Source organism: Stegostoma tigrinum, chromosome 1, assembly GCF_030684315.1.
Source record: "Stegostoma tigrinum isolate sSteTig4 chromosome 1, sSteTig4.hap1, whole genome shotgun sequence".
Classification (NCBI taxonomy): Eukaryota; Metazoa; Chordata; class Chondrichthyes; order Orectolobiformes; family Stegostomatidae; genus Stegostoma; species Stegostoma tigrinum.
Genome location: NC_081354.1, coordinates 152,492,619 through 152,517,454, shown reverse-complemented (window position 1 = coordinate 152,517,454; position 24,836 = coordinate 152,492,619). Strand labels below are relative to the sequence as shown.

The window sequence follows — 24,836 nt, the reverse complement described above, 5'->3', positions numbered from 1 at the left end:
TTCATCAAAAAGGATGCAAGTGACGCAAAATGGAATAATTCCTGTATGCGCAATCGGTTTTCACTTAAATTTAAACGCAGTGCAGACTCAAACCAGGATAACCATGCCCCAGTTCTACCCTCAAAAAGGTTTTATCTAAACCTTGAAGAAGCCCTATTAAATTATTTCAAAAGTCATTATGTGAATTTACAATTCTTTCCAAGGCAAATTAAAATCACACGTGAAATTGCGCTCAAATCGGTGTTGTATAGCAAGCTGAAACCATACCAAATGCTGTTCATTAAGAGACCAAAGGAATCCAGCAAAGACCAGGTATTTGTGCTTGGATTCAGGTGTTCAGTGTTCAAAGTCCCCAGGTGAAACTAATATTCATTTTAACTGTGATAAACTGAATGCAGTGGTACTCAAGCACTACCACTCCTCCATCCATATCATTATTAGAGTAGTTTTGATTCAATCATCAAAAGACCCAATGGTTTTTCCTTTTGGTATTACTATCCTGAATAAAAGAGACTTTAATTGGGCTTTATTAGTGAACTCAAAATAATCCATTAATTCCAAAATGAAACTCACTCTTAAAAATAGGAGGCATAACTAGGTACAATCTAATATAAAATCCAGTTTTATACACACTCCCACAAGACAACACACACAGAGACATTTTTTAATTGACAAGACAAATACACCCTTCCCTATTGGCCATCAGTCTAAAAACAAAGGATTCAATTCAGCTGGATCCAATTTTTTGGATAATGGTGACAGATCAGCTTTTCAGGTGTTTACAAAGGTAATCAAAATACTGAGAAGTGGAAACTTTATTAGATTTCCAAGAACTTCTCCCAAGGAGGGGAATCTTACAGCTGCACTGCCTTTGCTTTCATTTCTTCTCTGATCCCCTAGGCTTATAATGGATAAACAAGTCCAGAAAGTATTGTCAGCCAATCATCTGTAAAGATGCAGCCAGTGCCTCTTCCAAGGACTGTTTTTCCAGCAATTAAGAGCAATAATTCCATCTTTTGTCTCCTTTAAAGTTTTGCTTGGTTATTTTGTCAGAAGTCGTCTGACTTTCTAAAATGAAAAGTAGATTCTAGTCCGCCTTCAACAGTTGACCACATCAGTTGTCTTCAAACACTCGGTCAAACAAAAACTGTTTTTAATTCAGATGTCCAAACAGCTCAAGATATTCCAGTTCTCCCTATTGTCCAGAAATATTCTCAACATGTTCACTTCATGATATAAATCCCAAAAACAAGCGAGTTGTTAATTCTGAAATGGGCCAAGTATCTTTATTTATAAACATTCACCATGTTAACCCAAATCAGGAAGACCAAGCCACTTATCTTTGTTTATTGCTTCCAAACACTATTAAAATCAACAATTCCAATTTCTGATAATTATAGCTTCTAATTGGCTTTTAAATGGTTCTGTGACTTGTTTCTACTGCTCAATCTTGGAGTTCATTGCATGTATAAATTACTTTGTGGTTTAATCAATGCATTTTGCCATTTTCAGTTTAATTTGAAATGATTTCCTCATTTTATTTAGACACACAGTTTACCTTGTTACTTCAAGGAGTTCTACTTTCATTTTGTTGTTGCTGAACTGCATTGTATCTATCAAGCACTGACTCTACTAACACTACTGAATGATTTTCAGTCTTGTCTTTAGCTAATAACGTTTTTAAAAAAAAACAATTTTCTTGACTTACTTAATTGGTATTCTCAGGGAAATCTACTGACCTCCATAACACTATTTATGCAAGATCATGAGATGTTAGCAAACTCTTGACCCCTTTTACAAAGATTCTTCTGAAGTTATTCACAACAACAAAGACTTGAAAACAGCAACTTGACGACAACCTATTCAGCCTTGTTTTCATCTCTCCCCTCTTATGAATATAAAGATGCACTAGCACCTCTCCAAAGCAGCTGTACGACAGCTGCCACTCCAAGCAGGCTGAGTGGGTTACATGGCCTGCTCTATTCCTATTTCACACGTTCATGTGTTTAAACAGGTTTGTATATAATTTCATGCTGTCTTTGACAGAAAGGTATATTTTATCAAGTTTGCCCTCACTAACATTGGTGGTGTAGTGGACAACGAAGGAGATTACCTCAATGGGAGAGTACAATGGAACCTTGATCAGATGGGTCGATAGCTGAGGAGTGGCAAATGAAGTTTAATCCAAATAAATGTGCGGCATAGGTTTAAGATGAGAGAGAGAAAATTTAAAAGGGACCCAAGGGACAAATTTTTCACACAGAGGTTGGCGTGTGTATATGGAATGAGTTGCCAGAAGATGTTGTGGAGGCTGGTATAATTACAACATGTAAAAGGCACCTGGATGAAGAGAAAGTTGAGAGGGATATGGCGCAAATGCTGGCAAATGGGATTAGATCAGTTGAGGGTATCTGGTCAGCACGGACGAGTTGATCAGAAGGGTCTGCTTCTGTGCTATGCAACTCTATGACTCTATGAACATGATTTTTGGCAGTGGAAAACAGATCATAGTCTATTTCAAGTGAATAGCATCAACATTAAAGGCTACCAGGCCAAGGACAACCAGATTTCAGAGTACAGAAAACATTCTGTACTGAACTAACAAAATGCCTCAGCCCAACTCAGAAATACACAGAGTAACACAACAATCTCCATGATCAGCAATGGTGATCTTTCAAAATTAGGCTGCCAGTTGTGTAAGTCTCATTATCAAGTTGAAACAGAACTGTAATGAAACAGCCAAAAAGAATAATCACACATGAAACTCTGCAAGCCAGAGTGGGAAAAATTTAGATGCACGAAATGCAAGTCAGTTTTAACCCAGATCCCGCAGATTAAAACAAGGAACAAAAACAATTTTGCTGGAAAAGGTCTGGCAGCATTTGTGGAGGAGAAAATAGAGTTAATGTTTCGGGTCCGGTGACCCTTCCCCAAAGATTAAAACTTCACATCCAAGTCACTTAATCAGTCAAATCCTCCTTATCCTTAAATTATAATAGAATGCTCCAATGAGATTATAACTCATGGTTAATTATTAAGCTTTGTCCAAGATTCTAAACCAGTCAGAGATTGACTCTGACAGGTAATGAGTGTGTCCGGTGAAATGAAGCTGAGAATGACTGTCACCTATTTTCTTGATTGAAACATATGCAGCACGTGTAGGTTTTCTAAGATTGACAGAAAGCGCATGCAGTAATGTAGGAGTTCCAAAGTGCACATTGAGGAGTGAAGGCAATATTGCAGTAGACAATGGTGAAGAATCAAACTAATTTCTCAACAAGAAAGGGAGTTCATTTCACTGCTCTGTTTCAAAGGTGGATTTGACTGTAAGGTGGAACCATTAAGACATGTGAGGAAATTCTTGTCCACGTCTGTAGCAGAAGCATCATTTATATCTTAGAGTATTTACAGGGTTGGATATAAAGGTCTCCGTCAATTGAAATCAATTTTTTCATGGAACTAAACAAAAATATTTAGATGAGCTGGACCTAGCCTGGATCTAATGGCAATACCATCTATTTGTGCACACATGCCTCTAATAAAACTGAACTCAACTTGCTGCATTCATAAATTCAATGAATTCTGAATCTCTCAATGGTGGTAGTTTAGATTGCACCCAATGAACACAAGATGAAAAGCTTTGACGAGTCACGTTTTATTTAACAATACAAAAGTTATGCATTACCAGATGATGATTTGTACATCGGCGATGAGTGAAGACGAAATGTGGGATAGGAGTAACATATTTAATTAATTGACCCATTGAGGACAGTCATCACCTACCTGGGACATTCTGAATAGCAATGCTTCTACCAACCAGAATGCACTTGCTTGTTAGCTCTCTACTCTAATACAGCATAAATGTTCCATTCTCTTGACATTAATAATTAGTCATGAATTGCCTGAGGACTGCATGACTGCAAGTTTCAACAATTGGTTTCTCAGCGACATGCAAGCTCTGCAATACCAAATAATGAGCTTCATTTTGAGTTTGATTGAGAACTCATATGGATGAAAGGTTGGATACAAAACTAATTAGAATAATTACTTACCTTTTTTGTCCCCTGTTAATACCCAGATTTTAATATCACCTTTTTTAAGGGTTTCAATTGTCTCTGAAACACCATCCTGCAGTTTATCCTCTATAGCAGTTGCTCCAACAAGCTGGAATAAATAATAAGTATGAATGTGACATTGGAAAAATAATAAACAAGAAGAGAAGACCATGAAATGACACAATAAGAACCAGAAACCAAATTTTTATGGCATACTCATTCAGTCCACATAACTGAAATAGACGGCATCAGCCTGCAAACTCCATAACGTGATTCCTGTGCTACCCGATTTCATCTTTTTAGGAAGTACTTTTTTTTGTCCTTTAAGTCACTGAAAGTACTTGTTCCCAACGATCCAGTCTCTGGTTAAAGGAATTTTTCCACATAATCAAATTTATGGGCTATTACATTAAAATTGAGGTCCTTACAAAACTTGCTGCACTTCTATTTGAATTCATGTGTTTGTCCAAAAGAAGCAAAAAGGAAAACAAGTGAGTCGAGAAAACCCCATTAAAAAGGATGAAGTTGAATTTTGTACAGTGACAATGAGAAAACTTCTTAAACTCTTCTACTCCTCTTTCTTCAATGAGGAGACTCAAAGATTCAAATACCCTAAACACTCTGCCAACTGACTATGTAAATAAATCAACAAACAATCTACTGGTCTCATTGTTCAGACTTAAAGAGAGCATATTCTGTACAAAACGCTACTTCTTTAACCCCAAGCATCACAATGTCATCCTATTTTGTCTACAGCACTGCCTGTTTTATGCCATTAGTGTGTCTAATATAATGAGATGGATTAAGGCTAAAATATCAGCTATTCCCTCCCCTGCCTAAATAATATTATTTTGTCTTGTATCAAGCCTGACAAGTGCAAAAAAATTTCCCCATATACACCTAACATTACAGATTAACTCTGTAAACTACTCTTTGCTTCAACTTTTCAAAATACACAACATTCAAAATTGTCAATGAGCCTGAGAACAAAAGTTGAAAAAGGAAGTTTGAGGCAGCAAAACGGGACTGTTATATTATGAAACACACTATAACAGACAGAACAGTGAATTTGAAAGGCAGCACAATCAAACCAGGACAGATCAACTGTGTCAAATAGGTAAATAAAATGATTTTTGAGAAAATAAACTACACATACCAACAAATTTGTTTCAATTTCTTCGTAGACTCTGCTAAGTGCTTCATCACGGTTGTTTGTGGAAACACTGGCTGCTTGAAATCTTTTATTCCATGCTGCAAACTCTGCTTCACTAATATCCTTGTATGCCAGACACAAAGTTCTGAGTGTATCATCTGCAAATTCCTGTAAAACAAAAAGGTACACATTCATTCTTGCTCGTACCGTTTTACTTTAAACTCCAATATTGCAGCTTCAGGAGTAACGAGAAAGGCAAGAACATTGGCAAAGCTCGGCAACTAATGGGTCCATCCAAGTTTACAGGAGTGAGATTGCCCTTTCCCATGATTGCCTGGTCCCAAGACTAAAAGATTACTTTAACCCACTAAAAGCTCACCCTATCCAAAAGGCAGAAGCTAGATTACGACTCCAATGACATGATCACTGGGCACCGCCTTCTAACTTCACCTGAAGCATCAAGGAACAGTTATTGACTGTATTGCTAACATATTGGGATCGTAGAAGGTTTAGTGTTTCTCTTCAGATACTCAGAGAAGGCATTCTGACCTGAAATTGGACAGTACCAATGGGTAGATTTTTTAAAATTCATTCACAGGATGAGAGCAACACTGACTAGCATTTACTGCCAATCCCAGAGGACAGTTAGGAATCAAAGACAATTCTGAGAGTCTGGAGTCACGTGTAGACCAGACCAGTTTCCTTCCCTAAAGGGCATTCGTGAACCTGACGGGTTTTTTCAACAATCAACAATGGATTCATGGTCATCGTTGGACTCCAGAGTTTGTAAAAGAAATTCAAATTCTACCATCTGCCATGGCAGGATTCAAACCCTGATCCCCAGGATATTACCGAGGTATCTGGGTTAATAGTCTAGTGATAATACCAGTAGATTATCACCTGTCCTCAGAGACTGCAATCACTTCACTGGGGAGGACACGAATTGATAGCTGTGCCAACTGATATTCAGTGTGGTTAGGGACGGACTTCCACAATTTTGATCTAGCAACACAGTAAGATACAGTTCCAAGTCTGAATACGTGGCTTGGATGGGAACGTGCAGCTAGTTGTGTGCTGTGTACCTGCTGCCTTTGTCCTTCGAGCTGCTATAGGTGACAGATATGGAAGCTGTCAAAGCAGTCTCAGTGAGCTACTTCAGTGATGTTGAAGTTGCACTCATGCAGAAATGTAACGAGAATTCCATCACACTCCAAACTTGTGGTTGGTGGTTTATGAACAGGCTTTGGGGATTCAGAAAGTAAACTGTTCAGTACCAGATTTCCAGCCTCTGACCTGCTCTGGTAGCCACAGTATATTAATGGCTGATTCAGATTATCTTTTGGTCAATGATAACCCCCAGACTGTTGATAGTGGGGGATTCAGTGATTGTAATGAAAATCAAGGAGTGATGGTTAGATTTTCTCAATTAAGTTTGTCATTGGCTGGCACTTGTGAGGCACAAATGTTTTGTGCCACTTGTAAGCTCAAGCATTGATTTTGTCCAGGCTGTACTGCATTTGGATGCAGACTACTTCTTATTTGAGGAGTCATGAGTGGTGCTGAACATTGTCCAAATCTTCAGTGAACTGCCTACTTCTAATCTTATAGAGGAAAACTTCATGGAGGCCAGAACCTGTTTTGAGGACATCAAAGGCAGCTCATTCCTAACAGTATATGACTACCACCACATCTTGTGAACATAAAGAGTCAACCACATTGTTGCAGATCTAGAGTTATATGTAGGCTGAACCAGGTAAGGATGGCATGTTTCCTTCCCTGAATGGATTAGCTGGTTTGGCCACTGTTACATAGTTGCCATTGGGTTAGCTTTTAATTTCTTATTTAAAAAATGATTTCAAATTTCACTATCTGCCATTGTGCAGTTATTCTGGCTCTGGATTACTTGACCAGTGACACTACCACTACATCACAGTCTCAACCATTTTATATTCTGGAGCTAATTTTGTATCTAAGCTGACACTGGCCTATTGCATGAATCTCCACTTCGTCTACGCCTTTTCTTGGTTTCTGGGTCACACACTTTCTTACAATGGGCATTGTCGTATGGATTTAATTTCCTCCTTCATGTTTTCCTGTTAGTTCATGAAATAAATCAATCGAGGAGGCGGTAATGGTTTTATTACTGGTATAGCAATCTACAGACCCAGGCTAAAGTTCTGGGAACTGGGTTTTGAATTGCACCATGGCAGGCGGTGAAATGTGAATTTGGTTATTAAATCTAGCATTTAAAGATAGTCCAATAGTGACCATGAATGTATTGCCGGCTGTGGCAAAATCATTTATTTTAGACCAGTGTCCTTGACAGTATTCGTGTCATGAAAGAGTAATTTTGTTTAAAGTCAAAGAGATGTACAGCAGTGGGGCAATGCTGCAAAATACATTATTTACAGATCCTTTCCAAACAAATCCTGCACAACAGAAGGGGGGAGAAAAAACAAGGCATTCTCCAGAATTATTTGGATAACCTTGGAATTTCAAGCTTTTAACAGTTGATCAGGATGGGGGGGGGGGGGGGGGGGGGAAGAGAATGTCAGTGCCCAATTTATGACAACATTTAAAACAAAAAATGACTTGAGTGTCTGCCTTACCGTTAAAGCTTCTTCAGTAGTCTCACGATTAAGACTGTTGGGATCTAATCTCTCATATATCACAACATCAGCACCTTTACAATAGAGTTTGATTTGACCCTCTGGTGTCCTCACTGTAAACACATGAAAACAATTGTAGCAATTTGTAATTGTTAACTTTTAGTTTGCTTACAAGGACAAAGTATCAATTTATTATCCTGTTTTTCAAATCAATTCCACATAATGTAACCAAATTTTCTGAATGAAAAGGAATATGATGCTCCACTTAAACTCTCTACTTTAACAAGGAGTTAGATATTCCATCTTTTTCTTTCCATCTTGAAGGATTTAAAGTCTTGAATACAGATCTCATTTCTTGCAAACGCTGCATTTACTTTGTGCAAGTTATTCTAACCTTATTTGGTAGATAAGCACTCCCTTGCTAAAAAACAATGTGTATCCTCTAAATCACAAAGAGCAAAACAGCTGTCCTGCCAGTAGAATTTTAAAATACTTACACAAAGTACACACTTAAAAGAAAACGTGGGTAGTCTGATTAATACGTTTGCAGAAACACAAAGATTGATAGTTGCTGATAGTGCCAACGATTGTGAAAGGATGCAAGAAGGGAGAGATAGATTGGCAACTTGGGCACAGATATGGCAGATGGTGTTTCATTCAGACAAATGTGAGGTGATGCATTTTGGAGGGTCAAATTTAGGTGCGAATCATACTGTAAATGGCAGAACCCTTAGAAACATTAACATACAGATGGATCTGGGAGTGCAGGTCCACAGTTCCCTAGAAGTGGCAACGCAGGTGGCCAAAGTGATAAAGAAGGCACATGTCATGCTTGCCTTCATTGGCCAAGGCATGGAATACAAGAGTTGGCAATCCATGTTGCACCTGTATAAAACCCTTGTTAGGCTGCATTTGGAGTACTGTGTGCAGTTTTGGTCACTACATGGCCAGAAGCATGTGAAAGCTTTGGAGGGGGTGCATAGAAGGTTCACCAGAATGTGGCCTAGTGTCAAGGGCATTGGCTATGAGGAAAGATTAGAAAGACTATGATTGTTTTCACTGGAAGGACGGCTGCTGAGAGGAGACCTGATAGAGGTCTGAAGTACTGTGCCCAATTTTGGGCTGCACACCTCAGGAAGGACATACTGGCGCTGGAGCGTGTCGAGCAGAGGTTCACACGGATGATCCCTGGAATGGTAGGTTTAACGTACAATGAATGGCTAAGGATCCTGGGACTGTATTCATTAGAGTTTAGATGGTTGAGAGGAGATCTAATAGAAACTTACAAGATAACGTATGGCTCAGAAGGGGTGGACGCTGGGAAGTTGTTTCCGTTAGGTGGGAGACTAGGACCCGTGGGCACAGCCTTAGAATTAGAGGGGGTAAATTTAGAATGGAAATGAGGGGACATTTCTTCAGCCAGAGAGTGGTGGGCCTGTGGAATTAATTGCCACGGAGTGCAGTGGAGGCCGGGACGTTAAGTGTCTTCAAAGCAGAGATCGATAAATTCTTGATCTCACAAGGAATCAAGGGCTACAGGGACAGTGCAGGAAAGTGGAGTTGAAATGCCCATCAGCCATTATTTAAATGGCGGAGTGGACTGGATGGGCCGGATTGCCTTACTTCCACTCATGTCTTATGGTCTTATGAAAATTATGAGAGGCATAGACAGGGTGGATAGTCAGAGGCTTTTTCCCAGGGTTGAACTTTCAGTTACAAGGGGGCACAGATTCAGGGTGAGGGGGTAAATTTAAGGGGGAAGTGAGAGGAAGTTTTTAAACACAGAGATAGTAGGACCCTGGAATGCACTACTAGAAATGTTGGTGGAAGCAAACATGTTGGTGACATTTAAGAGGCATCTGGATGGTTACATGAATAAGGACAGAATAGAGGGGTACAGACTGAGTAAGGGCAGAAGATTTGTTTTTTAGTTTAGTTAGGGCATGATGGTGAGCACAGGCCTGAAGGGCCAAAGGGCCTGTTCCTCAGCTCTACATCTCTTTTCTTCTTTTGTTTGTTCTTAATTCAGATTGAAGCTTCAGATTTCCTTCCAGTTATATTTCAGACGTCACAGTTTGGAGCACCTGACTCTTTGGGTATAGTCCTACAACAGATCTGTTAGTCTAATTTGAAATGCTAAGAGCAAAAATAAAGTACGTGACCCTGAAAATCTCCTGTTGAAGGATTTCAATGTTTCGGATTAGAAGATTACTTCAATAATCTCTCTCTTGCTCTTGGTCCCCCCACCTCTTGAAGTACCATACCTAAAAAGGGCACCAAATTAGTGACCATGGACCCTCATGGTAAGCTACTGCTACCTTCTGAGTAGGCATATGCTCAAAAGACTTAGAAGTTCAAACACAACCTAAATGGTCATGTTATGAATGCACCTTCCTTAGCTATCAAGTCTGCATTGAGACTTGAAACCAGAATTTTTGGCTCTGACACAGGGACACTAAACATTGCACCCACTCATTGCTCAGTTCATCAAATTCTACAAATATTTCTTTACAAATGGTTTTCAATTGTTAGACAGGAGAGGTAGTGAGTGGCATTTCATGCACCCCTGTGGCAAGTTTGAAAGTGGAGAAGCATTTCATCAGGCAGCAGTTCATGGGATCCCTCCACTTTTGTGCAGTGTAAGCTACAAGCCATGGTGGGTATGGATACCACTGCTGAGACAGAAGTAGGTATTTTCTGGTGATATACGGGAAGTGTTTAAACATTGCTAAAACAAAGCATGACGTTTCTTCTTACGCTGGTCAGAACAATGGACACAATTGTATCAGCATCTGAAAATGATACTGTATACAACATGTATTAAATGGTGTCCCTTTGTTCAAATTTTTTCTTGTGTCCGAGGTCTGGTGAGTCAGAGAAGAAAAGTTTGAGTTTCAGGTGTCCTTTTAGCCACATCAAGTTCTGTACTATCAAACAATTATGAAATTTACCAAGTTCATTGCTGAGCAGTTTTCAAATCAAGAACATTGATAAATAGACTACATAATTCAAAAGCAACAAATATTTTAAACTTACAAATGATGGACATTCGTTTCCGGTCACTGTCGAAGTCTAAAATGGAGAGCACTTGATAGGTCCTTGTTACGTCAAGTTCACTTATTGTGATGGCAGTCTGAGTACGTGAAAGAAAGACAAACCCAAAATTCCTGGCTGCAGTAACGAGGGCTCCTTCATCTGGAGAGGCTGCTTGATATACAATTTGTCCTGTCACAGGTTTAAAAAGAAAATGTGGCATAATTAAAGTACAACTTTTGCAAATCCAAACTTCAAAGCCAATTCTCAACGATGCAGATCAAAGTAAGCTCAGGCTTGTCAAAATGGTCATCCTTGGTTCAGTCACTGTCAGAAAGCTAATCAAAAGCAAAATAGATCCCCATGCCAATTTGTTTCCTTATAATGGAGACATATACTCCTCCCTCACCCCCATCCCAGGCCCCCAAAAAAACTTTTCACATCAAGCAAATGTTCACCTGCACATCTGCCAAGGTGTTATACTGAATCCGCTGTACCCGTTGTGGCCTCCTCCACATCGGGGAAACCAAGCAGAGGCTTGGGGACCGCTTTGCAGAACACCTCCGCTCAGTTCGCAAAAAACAACTGCACCTCCCAGTCGCAAACCATTTCCACTCCCCCTCCCATTCTCTTGATGACATGTCCATCATGGGCCTCCAGCAGTGCCACAACAATGCCACCCGAAGGTTGCAGGAACAGCAACTCATATTCTGCTCGGGAACCCTGCAGCCCAATGGTATCAATGTGGATTTCACAAGCTTCAAAATCTCCACTCCCCCCACTGCATCCCAAAACCAGCCCAGTTCGTCCCCGCCTCCCTAACCTGTTCTTCCTCTCACCTATCCCCTCCTTCCACCTCAAGCCGCACCTCCATTTCCTACCTACTAACCTCATCCTGCTCCCCTGACCTGTCCGTCCTCCCTGGACTGACCTATCCCCTCCCTACCTCCCCACCTATCTTCTCCTCTAACCGTCTTCGATCCGCTTCCCCCTCTCTCCCTATTTATCTCAGAATCTGTCCCCATCCCCCTTTTCTGAAGAAGGGTCTAGGCCCGAAACGTCAGCTTTTGTGCTCCTGAGATGCTGCTTGGCCTGCTGTGTTCATCCAGCTCCACACTTTGTTATCTTGGATTCTCCAGCATCTGCAGTTCCCATTATCTATGCTTCTGCAAGGTTTTTTTTTAAATACTTCATCTCACCATTCTAATACATTAGAACAACTGAACACTTCAGAGAGTATTGCTGCAAAAAAAACATTTCATGAAAGATATTCATCTTGTACTCCTCAGGATAGTTCACAAGAAACACCAATTTAAAAGCAAAACAACATTAATACATATGTGAGGAGTGTTGATTGGTTGGCTAGTTGACACTGATTGGTTGAGGCATCTCTATGGAAAATACATCAGTGAGTGAACACTGACAATTAACTGCTAAGCATTGTTCAAATTTCTCACCAGTCAGGTTGACCATGATAAGTTAAAACATGACCTAGGTAGGTGCACAGTTCAAGGGAAATTACAGAGGAGTAACAAATATTGGCCTTGCCTGCAACGCTCACAACTTGTGAATGTATAACGAAAATAAGAAATGAACCAGAGACTGGCTACGGCTTACTCTGTCAAGTTGAAACAAGGAAAGTGTTGATCAACTAAATGGGTTCCTAGGCCTTTTCAGAGGGTGATTAAAGTCAACTTTATTTCTGTGGGGCTGCATTCACCCACAGACCAGACCGGGTAAGAGTAGCAATTGTTCTGCCCGAAATGATGTTGGTGAACCAGATAGGTTATTACAGCAATGGTTTCATTGTCATCAATAGATTTTTAATTCCAGAATTTTACTGGGTTCAAATGCCACCATGATTCAAATCCATGTCCCCAGAACATTATCTGGTTCTCTGGATAACTTGTTCAATGACAATCCCAATAGGGTATTGCTGACAAAGCTTGGACCACAGCTTCACAAACAGTATGTAGGGCAATGGGCAGTAGTTTCATAGTGAGTAGAGTGGAAGGGCAGCAGCAGTGGTCGCAGATAATAACCAAAACACGAGAGAGGCCCCTCAACTGGTTTCTCCGATCAGAACTGAAGTGCCATGGCACAGGAAAATAGGGAGGCAACTGGTGGGCGTTCCTTCCATACTCCTTTGATGGGCTAAGTGGTTTAAATTTGGAGGAGAAGTTGTTACATTGAACAGTGTATTAAGAAAGGAAACATAGAACACTTGGGAAACTCAGCAGATCTGGCAGCATCTGTAGAGAAACAATAATAATGTTTTGTATCCAGTATGACACACCTTCAAAGATGCTTGAAATGCTAACTTTCCTCCTCTTATGATGCTACCTGACCTACTGTTTTCCTCCATATAAATGCAATATGTATAAGAACAGGTCAGAGGCTAGGAATATTGCAGTGATTTAACTCACCTCCCGACACCCAAATCCTGTCCGCCATCTACAAGGCGCAAGTCAGGAGTGTGATGGAAGAGTTCCCACTTACCTGGATGAGGGCAACTCCAACAACACTCAAGAAGCTTGATAACAGGGCAACACCACCACCAGCAAGTTCCCCTCCAAGCCACTCACCATCCTGGCTTTAAAATATATCACCTTTCCATCTGTATCACTGGGTCAAAATCCTGGAATTTCCTCCCCAATGTCATCATGGGTCTACCTACTGCATGTGGGCTGCAACGGTTCAAGCAGGCAGCTAACCACCAGCTTCTCAAGGGCAACAAGGGATGAGCAATAAGTGCTGACCACTCAGCAATAGCCATGTACCACGAGTTCAAACAAAAGCACTAAATCTTAAATTATCCTGTGTATTTCTTAGTGTTGGTAACAAACTAACCTTCATAAGACTGTTTAAAATGGCAAATGTCACTTTACTTACCACTATTATCTTCCACCATCACAGTATGACAGAGTGCAAGAATTTTAAAAAATTCCCGTGTTGCAGGTTCTTTTCCTGAGCGAATAAGTTGAGGTAAGTAATGGTCATAAAATTTGAGGTTCCCATCTGCATAGCTGTTCCAGCTGAAGTCAACAAGCTACAAAACAAAAGTTATTTGTCAGGTGAACGTAGCAATGAAAAGAAAACCCTGTATACAACATTTTTGGTCAGTCCAATCTTTAACTAGTGAAAGTTACAGTTCATCAAGGTTGCATATTGGACAAACTGTGTGACAAGACAAAAAAAACTGATAAAGAGGCCAAAAGAACCAGAGGAAAAATAGAACTTGGGTATTATGCATTCATATTAAAGAAACATTAAAGGATAAATGGATCACAGCCAGGCTATTTGGCCCACTTCACACATAAATATTACCATCCTACCCATTTTATTTGCCGAAAACACTTGTCCAACTTCTCCTTAAAACCTGTCAATAGTATTCATTTCAACCACTCCCTGTGGTGATGAGTTCCTTTTTCTTACCTGTGGACACATTTCTTCTGGATATCTTTTTGAATTTTTTGGTTTTCTTGATTTGAAAGTCTTAAGTTATGCTCTTTGCAATAAAACGAAATATGCTTTTTGCATCCACTTGATCCAATTGTTTCATAATTTTACCGATCATTAAAATGATCCCTCAGTCGCCCTTCTTCAAGAGATTGACACCATAACCTCTATTGACAACATAAGTTATGAAGAACAGTGGTGCCAGTGCTGACTTGTGGTCTACCACTTCCCACCTTCTGCTTGTATGAATAACTTTCCCTTACTCCCACTCCTTGCATTCTGTCAACATTGCCAGTTGCCGTGGCTCCACATTCTTTGACCTTGTACACGAGTCTATTATGAGGCACATTATGAAAAGTCTTTGGGAAATTCAGGTGAAGCCCATCTACCCACTATGTCATGCTGAATTTGGTGCTTTTTCCTGAAAATAATCTTGAAGGTTACCCAACAAAAAGGTTTCCCTTTTGATATCAATGTTGCTTATGTTAATATTTTTCATGTCTGCCAATACCCTTATGATTGAGAAGCAGAAAAATCTGCTTCTCAAAGCAAAATAAATTATTTTACCCCACTCCAGTAACTGTCTAAATAATCACCTCTTTTTGCTCTAGCTACAAATAACAACCAGAAGAAAAAATACATTAAACAAAGTACGAAAATGGAAATGTGACTGAGGTCTGAAAGATAGCCAAGCGATTGCAGTATCTGAACCAGTTCAGTATAAACTGTATGAACACATTTACATTAAAAAAAACAAGAAGTGCAAGTTAATTCAGTTCTTAAATGCCACAGGATATTCAGGTTTTCTTTTTAAGTTGCTCTCTTTTGAACTCAGTCCATGTTGATATTGCTCAGTTAATAGGGCCAATTGTCAGGTTTACCACTCAGACTGTTCATGTACATTCTTTCAGGCCAGTTCTTACGTAGCGTCTCAAGACCTGATGTTTAGAGCAACTATCCCAACTTCCCTGAACATAAGATATAGGAGCAGAAGTAGGCTATTCAGGCCATCAAACTTGCTCTGCAATTCAATGAGGTCATGGCTGATCTGATAATCCTAAACTCCACTTACCTACCTTTTACTCAAAGCACTTGATTCCGTTGCCAATTAAAAAGTTGTCTATCTCAGCCTTGATTACACTTATCAATTCAGCTCCTACAGCCCTTTGTGCTAAGGAATTCCACAGATTGACTACCCTCAGAGAAGAAATTTCCCCACACTCAAACGTACAATCGCTTACACTGAAATTCTGCCCTCTGGGCATGGACTCTCCCACAAGGGGAAAACTATGTCTCAGCTGACCCATGCCAAGTTGTCCACAGTGCCTAGGGATATACAGGCAAGGTGGATAATGGGAAGTGCAAGATCATAGGTTACAGTAATGGGTGGGATGCTCTTCAGAGGGTCGGTGTGGACTCAAATGGGCTGAATGGCCTGCTTCCACATTATAGGAATTCTTCAATTGTTCCTTTCGGCATCAAATAAACCCTGGAATCCTGCCACTTATTCTCTTACACTTGGACTTTGTGCACATTCTATTCTTCCAAATGTTCTGCCTGTCAAACCAGATTACAATAATAACTAGGGCCATAGCAATATCATGGTCTCCACTGGGATCGTAACACCAACGATTCTTCTGCTCTTGTACTCTCCTGCTGACCTCCTCTTGTCGATGCATGGTCCCAATGCTCCTCCAGCATGCAGCTTTCTCTCTACAATTGCAAGTGGCTCTTCTGTCTCAGACTCACTTTATGAGCCTCATGAACAACAAAGCCTCTGGAGAGTGAAGCAGTGTATGGGAGTGTCAGTGAATCATAGAGTCAGCAAGCCCAAGAAAGAGGAAAATGCACAGTTTTTCATTTATCAAATTTGAAAGCTACTTCATTTATAAATATTGCAATTTAGTAAGATTAAAATAATTCAACTTTCAACAGATGAAACCATATTGTATTTGTTTGATTTGGAGATGAAGGAGTTTAATGATTAGTTTTTTTTGCTTTTTAATGCTGAAAGAAAAAAAAAAACACACATTGTCTCCAAGGTTTTCATTTTGCACTCATCAGAATATTTTGCAAGAATACTAATTCAAGAGGAATTAGCAGAGTGCTGATTGGTCGTCAAGCAGACATTGAGTGTTGGAAACATTGCCATGTTGAATGCACCATGAATGCTGATTGATAGTTAGCAGTTGGCATTGCCCTGTGAAATTAGCCAGCAAGCTCTTTTGTTGAGTTTAAACAGGTTCAGTGTGTATATAGGTGCTTTCTGTCTCTAAAAATCAGGGCCTGTGTACCTATATTAGCTTCCAGTACATACAAGGTGAGCCTGACTGATGCTGCTAAAGTGATTGTTAGTGTAATTCCTCTCTGTCCCGGTCTTTCAGAGTCATACTTGAATGAATCTATCCTAAAATACATTGCACTTGTTAAGCAGAGTGATGATGATTGGGCTACTCTCAAATTGGGGTCTTTTTCAAGTTGGAAATTCAAGTACGTGCTATTTGAGAGTTTCTGAAAAAGAGACATGTTCTCAAAATATTGTCCTCATCAGGATATTTATTTACTAATTAGATTTGCTTACAAATATTTATAGTAAAGTGATTAACCTAATCAAAATAGCTTTAACACTGCAGAAAGAAAGTGACAGAAATATCTCACCAAGTTCATCAACTGTTAAAGGTTTCAGCAAAACATTTTGGGTGTGACATTACTGCTGTTCTGTAACTATCCTGTACAATGGATATCATCACAAAAACAGAGAACCAGTTTCAACGAAGAATACAAAGTATGCTTTTCGTGTTTGCAGCATGATTTCAGCAATTTCACCTTCAAGTGATTTATTTATCAATGTTATGAAAAAAATAGCTTTACCTCTACTCTGTCTGTCCTGTCTCCTGCAGCATTACATAACTCGCCTGAAGAAGAAACAGAAAATAATATTTAGGATGACTTTGAACCTGAAACTCAGTGGCAGTCTGCACAATGTTATTGGTTACTGTCTCTGATTCTGCCAGAATTGGAGTGGTTCAGTTTGCATCAACCAGTGGAATTTAAAATGACATTCAGTTAGAAACAGAGGCTCATAGTAATACAGCATGGAAACAGGCCCCCCCAGCCCAAACTGGTCCATGCTGCCCATGGTGCCCACTCAGCCAGTTCCAATTGCCTGCACTTGCTCCATAGCATTCTGAACCCTTCTCATCCATATATCTATGATTTTTAAATATTGCTATTGTACCTGCCTCAACCACTTTCTTTGGCAGCCTATTCCAAATGCGCACCATTCTCTGCATGAAGAAGTTGCCCCTCAGGTCCTTCTTAAATCTCTCCCCACTCATCTTAAACCTACGCCCTCTAGTGTTCAATTCCTCATCCCTGGGAAAAAGACTATATGCATTCATCCTATCTATGACCCTCATGACTTTATACACCTCAATAAGGTCACACCCCCATTCTGCTACATTTTAAGGAATAAAGTCCTGTCTTGACCAACCGCTCCCTAAAACTCAGGCCTGCTAGTCCTGACAACATCCTTGTAATTCCTCTTTGCACACTTTCCATTTTAACTATGTCTTTCCTACAACAGGGTGACCAAAACTGTATACGATACTCCCAGTGCGGCCTCATCAATGTCTTATTCAACTGTAACATAACATTCTAACTCAAAACCTTCACCAAATGAAAGCTAGCATGCCAATAGCCGCCTTCACCACCCTGTCTACCTGTCATGTCACTTTCAACAAACTATGTACTTATACTTCTCAGTCTCTTTGTTCCATAACACTCAAGACTTGACCTTCAACTGTATGAGTCCTACCTGGATTTGACTTTGCAAAGTGTAACGCCTCTCACTTATCTGTACTGAAACGCATTAACCACTCTTCAGCATGCTTCCCCATCTGAGCAAGATCCTCTAATTTTTGATAACCTTCCTCACTATCAACGATACCTCCTAATTTTGTATCATCTGCAAACTTACTAATCATGCCTTGCACATTCACATCCAGATTATTTACATACATAACAAAGGTCCCAGCCCTATGGCACACAACTAGTCACAGGCCTCCAGTCCGTGAAACAACCTTCAAACATCACCCTCTGCTTCCAACCATTGAGCCAATTTTCAATCCAGTTAGCTAGCTCTCCCTTGATCCCATGAAACCTAACATTCATGACTAGCTTGCCATGCAGGACCTTGTCAAAGGCCTTATTAAAGTCCAGATAGGTGACATCCACTGTTCTAGCCTCATCTATCCTCTTGATTACCACTTTGAAAAACTCAAAGATTTGTCAAACATGGCTTTTTGTGCACAAATCCATGCTGACTATCTCTAATCATACCTTGACGATCCACATGTTGGTTGATCCTGTCCCTCAATATTCTCACCAATAACTTGCCTACCACTGGTGTCAGGTTCACTAGCCTGTAATTCCATGGCTTGTCTTTGCATAGTTTAAGAAAGGTAGCAACAACGTTAGTCACTTTTCAGTCTGTGGAACTTCACCAGTGGCTAAAGCTGAAGCAAAAATCTCTGCAAGGGCCCCTGCAATTTCTTCCCTCGCCTCCCACAACATCAGAGGATGGACTTGGTCAGGTCCAAGGTAACAAGCTTTAAGGCTGCAAACACCTCCTCTCTGATAATGTGAATGCAGTCCAAAACATCCCCACTTATTTCTCTTATTTCCTTAGTATCCATGATTCTCTCCTCAGTAAACACGGAGGCGAAATAGTCATTAAAAATCTCCCCTAACTCCTGTAGCTCCACAAAAAGGTGGCCATGCTGATGAATAAACCTGAAATTGAAAACTTGTCACAGCTCTGTGGCTGTGAAACCATTGCTGATTGCTGTGAAAAATCATAAGGTTCTGAAATATCTTTTATAGGACAGAAAAATTGCCAATCTGGCCCACGTGTGACTTCAGATCTGTAGCTGTGGGCTTATCCATCTGAAGTGGTCGTGCAAGCCACTCCACTTTACCAAAATACAGCAGATTTCAACCAAATCATGCTTCAAAACATGGCTCATCAACTTCTCAAGGACAATCAGGGACAGGCAACACATGTTTGCTTTGTCTGTATTGCCATGTCTTGTAAAGGATTTTTAAAAAAACACAGGTAGGTTGCAATTGAGAGAAATGCTGCCAGGATGGGAAAGAATTGGGAAGGGATTTGTGAGGAGTATGAACATTGACAAATAAATTACTTGAATCAGACTAGCCATATAAATACTGGTGGTGTTGCCAGAAGCAGGTCAGGGGCTAGGGCACCATTACACCTTGAACCACTGCACTTAATGCAGTGTGGGTAAACAGGACGGTGTTTTTCATGTGGGGAGCTCCAGGATTTTGCTGCTCTGATGAAGAAACAATAACATATTTCCAAGTCAGGATGCTTCGTGAAATAGGGCAGTACTTGTCAGTGGCAATGTTCCCATACATCTGCTGCTCTTTTAAATGGTGGAAATTGTGTTTACAAAGTGCAGTCAGACAATCCCTGGTATATTTAGGCAAATTCCAGATGGACAGGTTATGATATAGTTTTTCAACATAAGGAAGCAAACATACCATATGTAGTGCCACCGATGCTGCACTTCTTAAATGCCATGATATTCTGTGTAAGAGTTCCTGTCTTGTCAGAGAAGATGTACTCTATCTGTCCAAGCTGCTCAGTCAGCGTTGTTGTGCGTGCTTTGGCTGGAGTGTCCTTTTCAGCATAATACATTTGGAGATCCCAGTTAATGAAGTAGCTTTGACCCATGCGAATCACTTCAACACTAAAAGGGAGAGATTACAAAGATTGTAATGATAATTAAAACAAAGAACTGCAGATACTGGAGTTATACAATGGAAACAAAAATTGCTGGAGAAATTCAGCAGGTCTGGCAGCATCTGTGGGGAGAAACTGCTTTCTACCAAACCTGCTAAGTTTCTCCAACACCAAAACAGAAGTTGCTGGGAAAACTCGGGTCTGGCAGCATCTATGAAGCAAAATCAGAGTTAATGTTTCGGGTCCAGCGACCCTTCCTGAAAACTCAGGTTCTGAGTTACCCCAGCAACTACTGTTTTTGTTTCTGATTTACAGCATCCACAGTTCTTTCAGACTGTATTAAGTTTCTCCAACAAGTTCAGTTTTTGTGTCTGTTGTGGTAATTGTCTCTTTACGCAATCATCAACAGCACAACAAAGAGGTCAAGCCTATTATTACTTCAAATGCAATAAATTCAACACGGTAACATGCAAGAAGTTTTGACTTCTTTTCTCCTGAATACATTAATTTATTATAGCAGGTTATTAGCTGAAGGGAAGATATGTTTCTAACCTAGGGATCTGCACAGTTAGGAATGACAGCAAAGGAGGAGACTTGGAGGAAGTTGAACTCCATGTGAAGATCATTCATCCAAGCCTTTGTATTAAAAAGCCAATAATACAAACGTTACCCTCCCAATCCGAATTTTGTCGTACCAGGGAAGACAGGTGTTCTGTGAACCAATGCCCTGTCTTAAAAAAAACCTATTCTTCTAGCTGCCTGCCACTTCAACACACAACTGTGTTCCCTGACCAACATCTGTGTCTCAGGGTTGCAGCAGTGCTCTAGTGCAGCTTAGTGCAAGTTGGAAGAACAGCACCTGATTTTGCGTTTGGGAACACAGCAGCCTTCAGGACTCAATCTTGAGTTTAAAAATGTTATGGCTTGAGGCACGTTCTCCCATGTCCTTAGCCCATACTCCAAGCCTTTTTATCACAAGCCTGCTATTACACCACGTTTAGTCACTAATAGTCCCCATTAGTAGCTATTCATTTTCCCAGACTAATCATTATTTGCCTGCCCAACCGCGCTTGTCTCTCCTTGGGCTCTATATTCATCTGTCGTTTACTCCTTATTCTCCTCTCCCCATCCTATCTTGTGCATTTAAGAAAAGAACAAATTTTTCCTATCTACCATCAGTTCTGAGGAATGTTCTCAAAATGTTAACTCTGATTTCTCTCCGCAGACACTGCCAGGTTTGTTGAGTTATTCCAGCAATTTCCAACATCCACACTTGTTTTGGTTTTTATTAAGAAGAATATGCTCACTGTAATGGTTGAGTAAGCCACTTAATTAAACCCAATTACAAATAAGCAACAAATACTGGTTTTGTCATTCCTTTCAAGAATTTAGTAACAAAATTCAGGCACTCAGTTTGGTGTATTATTGGGATGCATTACTTTGATGAAGACACACAAAACAAGAGAACAGAATGAGGTACATTTACCTTACATAAAGTGATATGGGGACTAGAGTGTTCATAACAATGATATAACCCCAGAAGGCAAGGAAACCTCTGTAGGAAGGTGGATCGTCTTCACCATCATAAAGGTACCAGGATCGGGTGGCATTGCCAATTTCACTTTCCCAGAATGTGTGCCCAATAGCAAGACCAGCTGACAGAAGAATGAGGAACAGAAAGATCTAGAAAGAAGTACAATTGCACAAATGGATCACTCATTACTTTGGAAAAAAAAACCTAAAAATACAATTATGTAACTGTACTGCAGGTAATGGTTTTCTTTTACCAGATAAACTATGTAATTCATGAGCTGGTCAATTTTGGTTCTTTTGAAGTTTGTTTTTCCACCATTCCTCATAATTTTGGTGTCAGCACCTGTAAAACAGATTAATTGTAATTTGTAATTGTTAGGAGTCAATATCCTAATGGCATATTCTATCAAAACAACTTTACCATCTGAAATGCTGTAAAGGTACTAAACAGGATGAAAGATCAGATAAAATAATCAGTGCTTTCCCTGTGTATTAGAGCACACGGAAGGAATAGGTTAAAGCAGCTATTCTAAGTCACACACAACTGCATTTTTAAGACATTAAAACATTCCAATATGGTTTTAGGTGCATTGCCAAAAAATCAGGTATTTTTGAAATGTTTTATTCAATTTTCCCAGAATATCATTGAATATCATTGTAAGACTTTAAGACTTAAGAACAGAAAAGTAGGCCATTCAGCCCATCAAGTGGTCTCTGTCATTTAATAAGATCATGGATGATTTGATGATCCTCAACTCATTGCAACAGTTTTAAAAATTCAAACGTGTAGTGAACAAAGATATAATGGGAACTGCAGATACTGGAGAATCCGAGGTAATAAAATGTGAAGCTGGATGAACTCAGCAGGCCAAGCAGCATCTTAGGAGCACAAAAGCTGGCGTTTCAGGCCTCGACCCTTCATCTGATCTAGGCCCGAAATGTCAGCTTTTGTGCTCCTAAAATGCTTCTTGGCCTGCTGCGCTCATCCAGCTCCAAACTTTGTTATCTATGTTGTGAACAAGTTGAGTAATCTCAATTCTCATTCAATTCCAAGCTTCTCAAATCATTATACAGGGTGCAATGAGACAGGATGTGAGGAAATAAAATTTGTTAAATACCTGCAAATATGACAATTCCATGGGTAATCTCTGTATTGCGGACAGTGCAGCCACGCAGCAGGATTGTGTTCACATCAAGAGGATAACTCTGGTTTCTCCAGTACAAGGTCCCAGTAAATTTGTCCAGCCGATTGTTTGGCTCTTCACATTCTATTAAACCTGATGAAACACATTTGCTTTAGTTCAGTGAAGGACTAAAAATCATTGAGAAAGTTTTTTTAAGAAGTTACTCCTTTTATACAGCAATATTAAAAAAAAAAGTCACATGAAAGCATAGCTGCTCAGGGAGGAATACTTTTGTTTCATATAGAGAAGGTAATTAGTGATCAACAAGGGTAAAAAAAACTTGGCACATTTGGATGCGTGAGCCGAGAGCTCAACTTCTGCCAAAATGAAAGAGAAGCACATTACTAACATCTTGCAGCATTATTTCCCCAACTCACGCTGGTCTCCAAAGGCTGTCTGAAAAATCCATCCTGTGAGACACAAGACATGGTTTCATACACATTAACGCAGATATTGCAGTAAGGTTCAGGGTGATACTCTCAGCATTCCGTTATTACAAGTTAAATTTGACAATAGACTTATCATTAATCAGGAAAAATTGGAGCTGCTGTCAAAGTTGCTTTGTTGTTGCATAAGCCACACTACAATGCTTCACCAATAGAATAATACAAAATACAGGTTCACAAATTATGTGGGATTGTTGGCAAGGTCACCATTTGCTGTCCTTTGCTAATTGCCCTAAAGGAAGAGGTAGTGAGTCACCTTCTTGAACTGCTACAGTGCATTTGCTGTAAGTACACCCACAGTAATGTTGAGAAGTGAGTTCAGCAAAAATAACTGTGATCTCGTACCAAGTTAGAACCATGTGTGGCTTAGAGGGGAATTTAAAAGTGGAGCAGGGGTGCGGTTGAAGAAACATCATGAGTTGTTGGTGTAGATGATACACCCTACTGCCACCTTGATTTGATCATGGAGGAAGTACAAATTAAAGGTTACAAATGGAGTGCCAATCAAGTGGACTGCTGTGTCTTGGATATGTTGGGTTTCTCAAGTTCTCCATTCCATCATACTAAAAACATGTGGAGCTCATTCAAGTTACGAGTCTCAGAACTCCAAGTGTGTTTTGTTTTCACTTTTTGGTCAACAGTAACATCCAGAATGTTGAGAGACAGGTATTTAGTAATAGTAATTTTGCAGCAATAGTGACTCCTGCCAAATTGTTGAGGTCAAGGTGACCTTTTCTCCCCCAAAAAAACATTAGCTCATGATGTGGCATTGTTGGCTAAGCTGGCATTTATCGATCATCCCCAAATTTCCCTCCAGTAGGTGGTGGTGAGCCATCTTCTTGAACTGCTGCAATCCATGGAGAGTTGGGTGCACTCGGTGCCGTCAGGAAAGCTGTCTGACAAAATTGGGCACACCGCTGTATTTTCTAGTGCCTAGATTTATGCCAGTGGTCCATCCAGTTTAATGCCTTTTAGATTTTGTAGCTGCCTGATAGAACTGACTGGTTTTCTGGACCATTTCTTTGTCCGTTACTTCTTTCGTTCTCTCACTTACTGCACATGAATTAACTATTCTAACCAATGTTTCCTGGTTTAATTTCTGCATATCAAAATTTATTGTTGCTTGTCTTTCCACTGCCCTAAATTAGATCTAAAGTAGTGACACATTCTAAATGAAAAGCCTGGGGGAAGGTAAAGTCATAATGGCAAGGTCATTGGACTAGTAATTCAGAGGACTAGGCTAATGTTTTAGGGTAACAAATTACAGAGCTGGATGAGCACAGCAGACCAAGCAGCAGAGCAGGAAAGCTGATGTTTCGGGCCGAGACCTTTCTTCAGGAAAAACATTTTTTCTGAAGAAGGGTCTTGGCCTCAAACGTCAGCTTTCTTGCTCCGCTGCTTGGTCTGCTGTGCTCATCCAGCTCGACACCTTGTTATCTCAGATTCTCCAACATCTGCAGTTCCTACTATCTCTGAAATGTTTTGGGGTCACTGGTTTGAATCTCTCAATGGCAAAAGGTGAATTTTGAATTCCAGAAGATTCTGGAATTAAAAGCTATCCTCTTGGTGACCATGTAGCCATGGTTGATTATTGCAA

At 40.1% G+C, this 24,836-nt stretch overlaps 1 protein-coding gene across 2 annotated transcripts in view; it reads right to left on the bottom strand.

The window, feature by feature from the left end:
- The window catches only part of atp8b1 (ATPase phospholipid transporting 8B1), a 141,865-nt gene that overhangs the window by 24,259 nt on the left and 92,770 nt on the right, over nucleotides 1-24,836 (bottom strand). For both annotated transcript variants that reach the window (XM_048544699.2, XM_048544708.2), the window contains exons 10-19: nucleotides 22,728-22,886; nucleotides 21,864-21,952; nucleotides 21,563-21,759; nucleotides 19,875-20,083; nucleotides 17,181-17,224; nucleotides 13,743-13,899; nucleotides 10,854-11,042; nucleotides 7,818-7,930; nucleotides 5,212-5,376; nucleotides 4,053-4,164 (exon numbers count right to left, since the gene is read on the bottom strand). In XM_048544699.2, coding sequence (XP_048400656.1) covers nucleotides 4,053-4,164; nucleotides 5,212-5,376; nucleotides 7,818-7,930; nucleotides 10,854-11,042; nucleotides 13,743-13,899; nucleotides 17,181-17,224; nucleotides 19,875-20,083; nucleotides 21,563-21,759; nucleotides 21,864-21,952; nucleotides 22,728-22,886 — 1,434 coding nt within the window. The remainder of the gene's footprint in view (nucleotides 1-4,052; nucleotides 4,165-5,211; nucleotides 5,377-7,817; nucleotides 7,931-10,853; nucleotides 11,043-13,742; nucleotides 13,900-17,180; nucleotides 17,225-19,874; nucleotides 20,084-21,562; nucleotides 21,760-21,863; nucleotides 21,953-22,727; nucleotides 22,887-24,836) is intronic.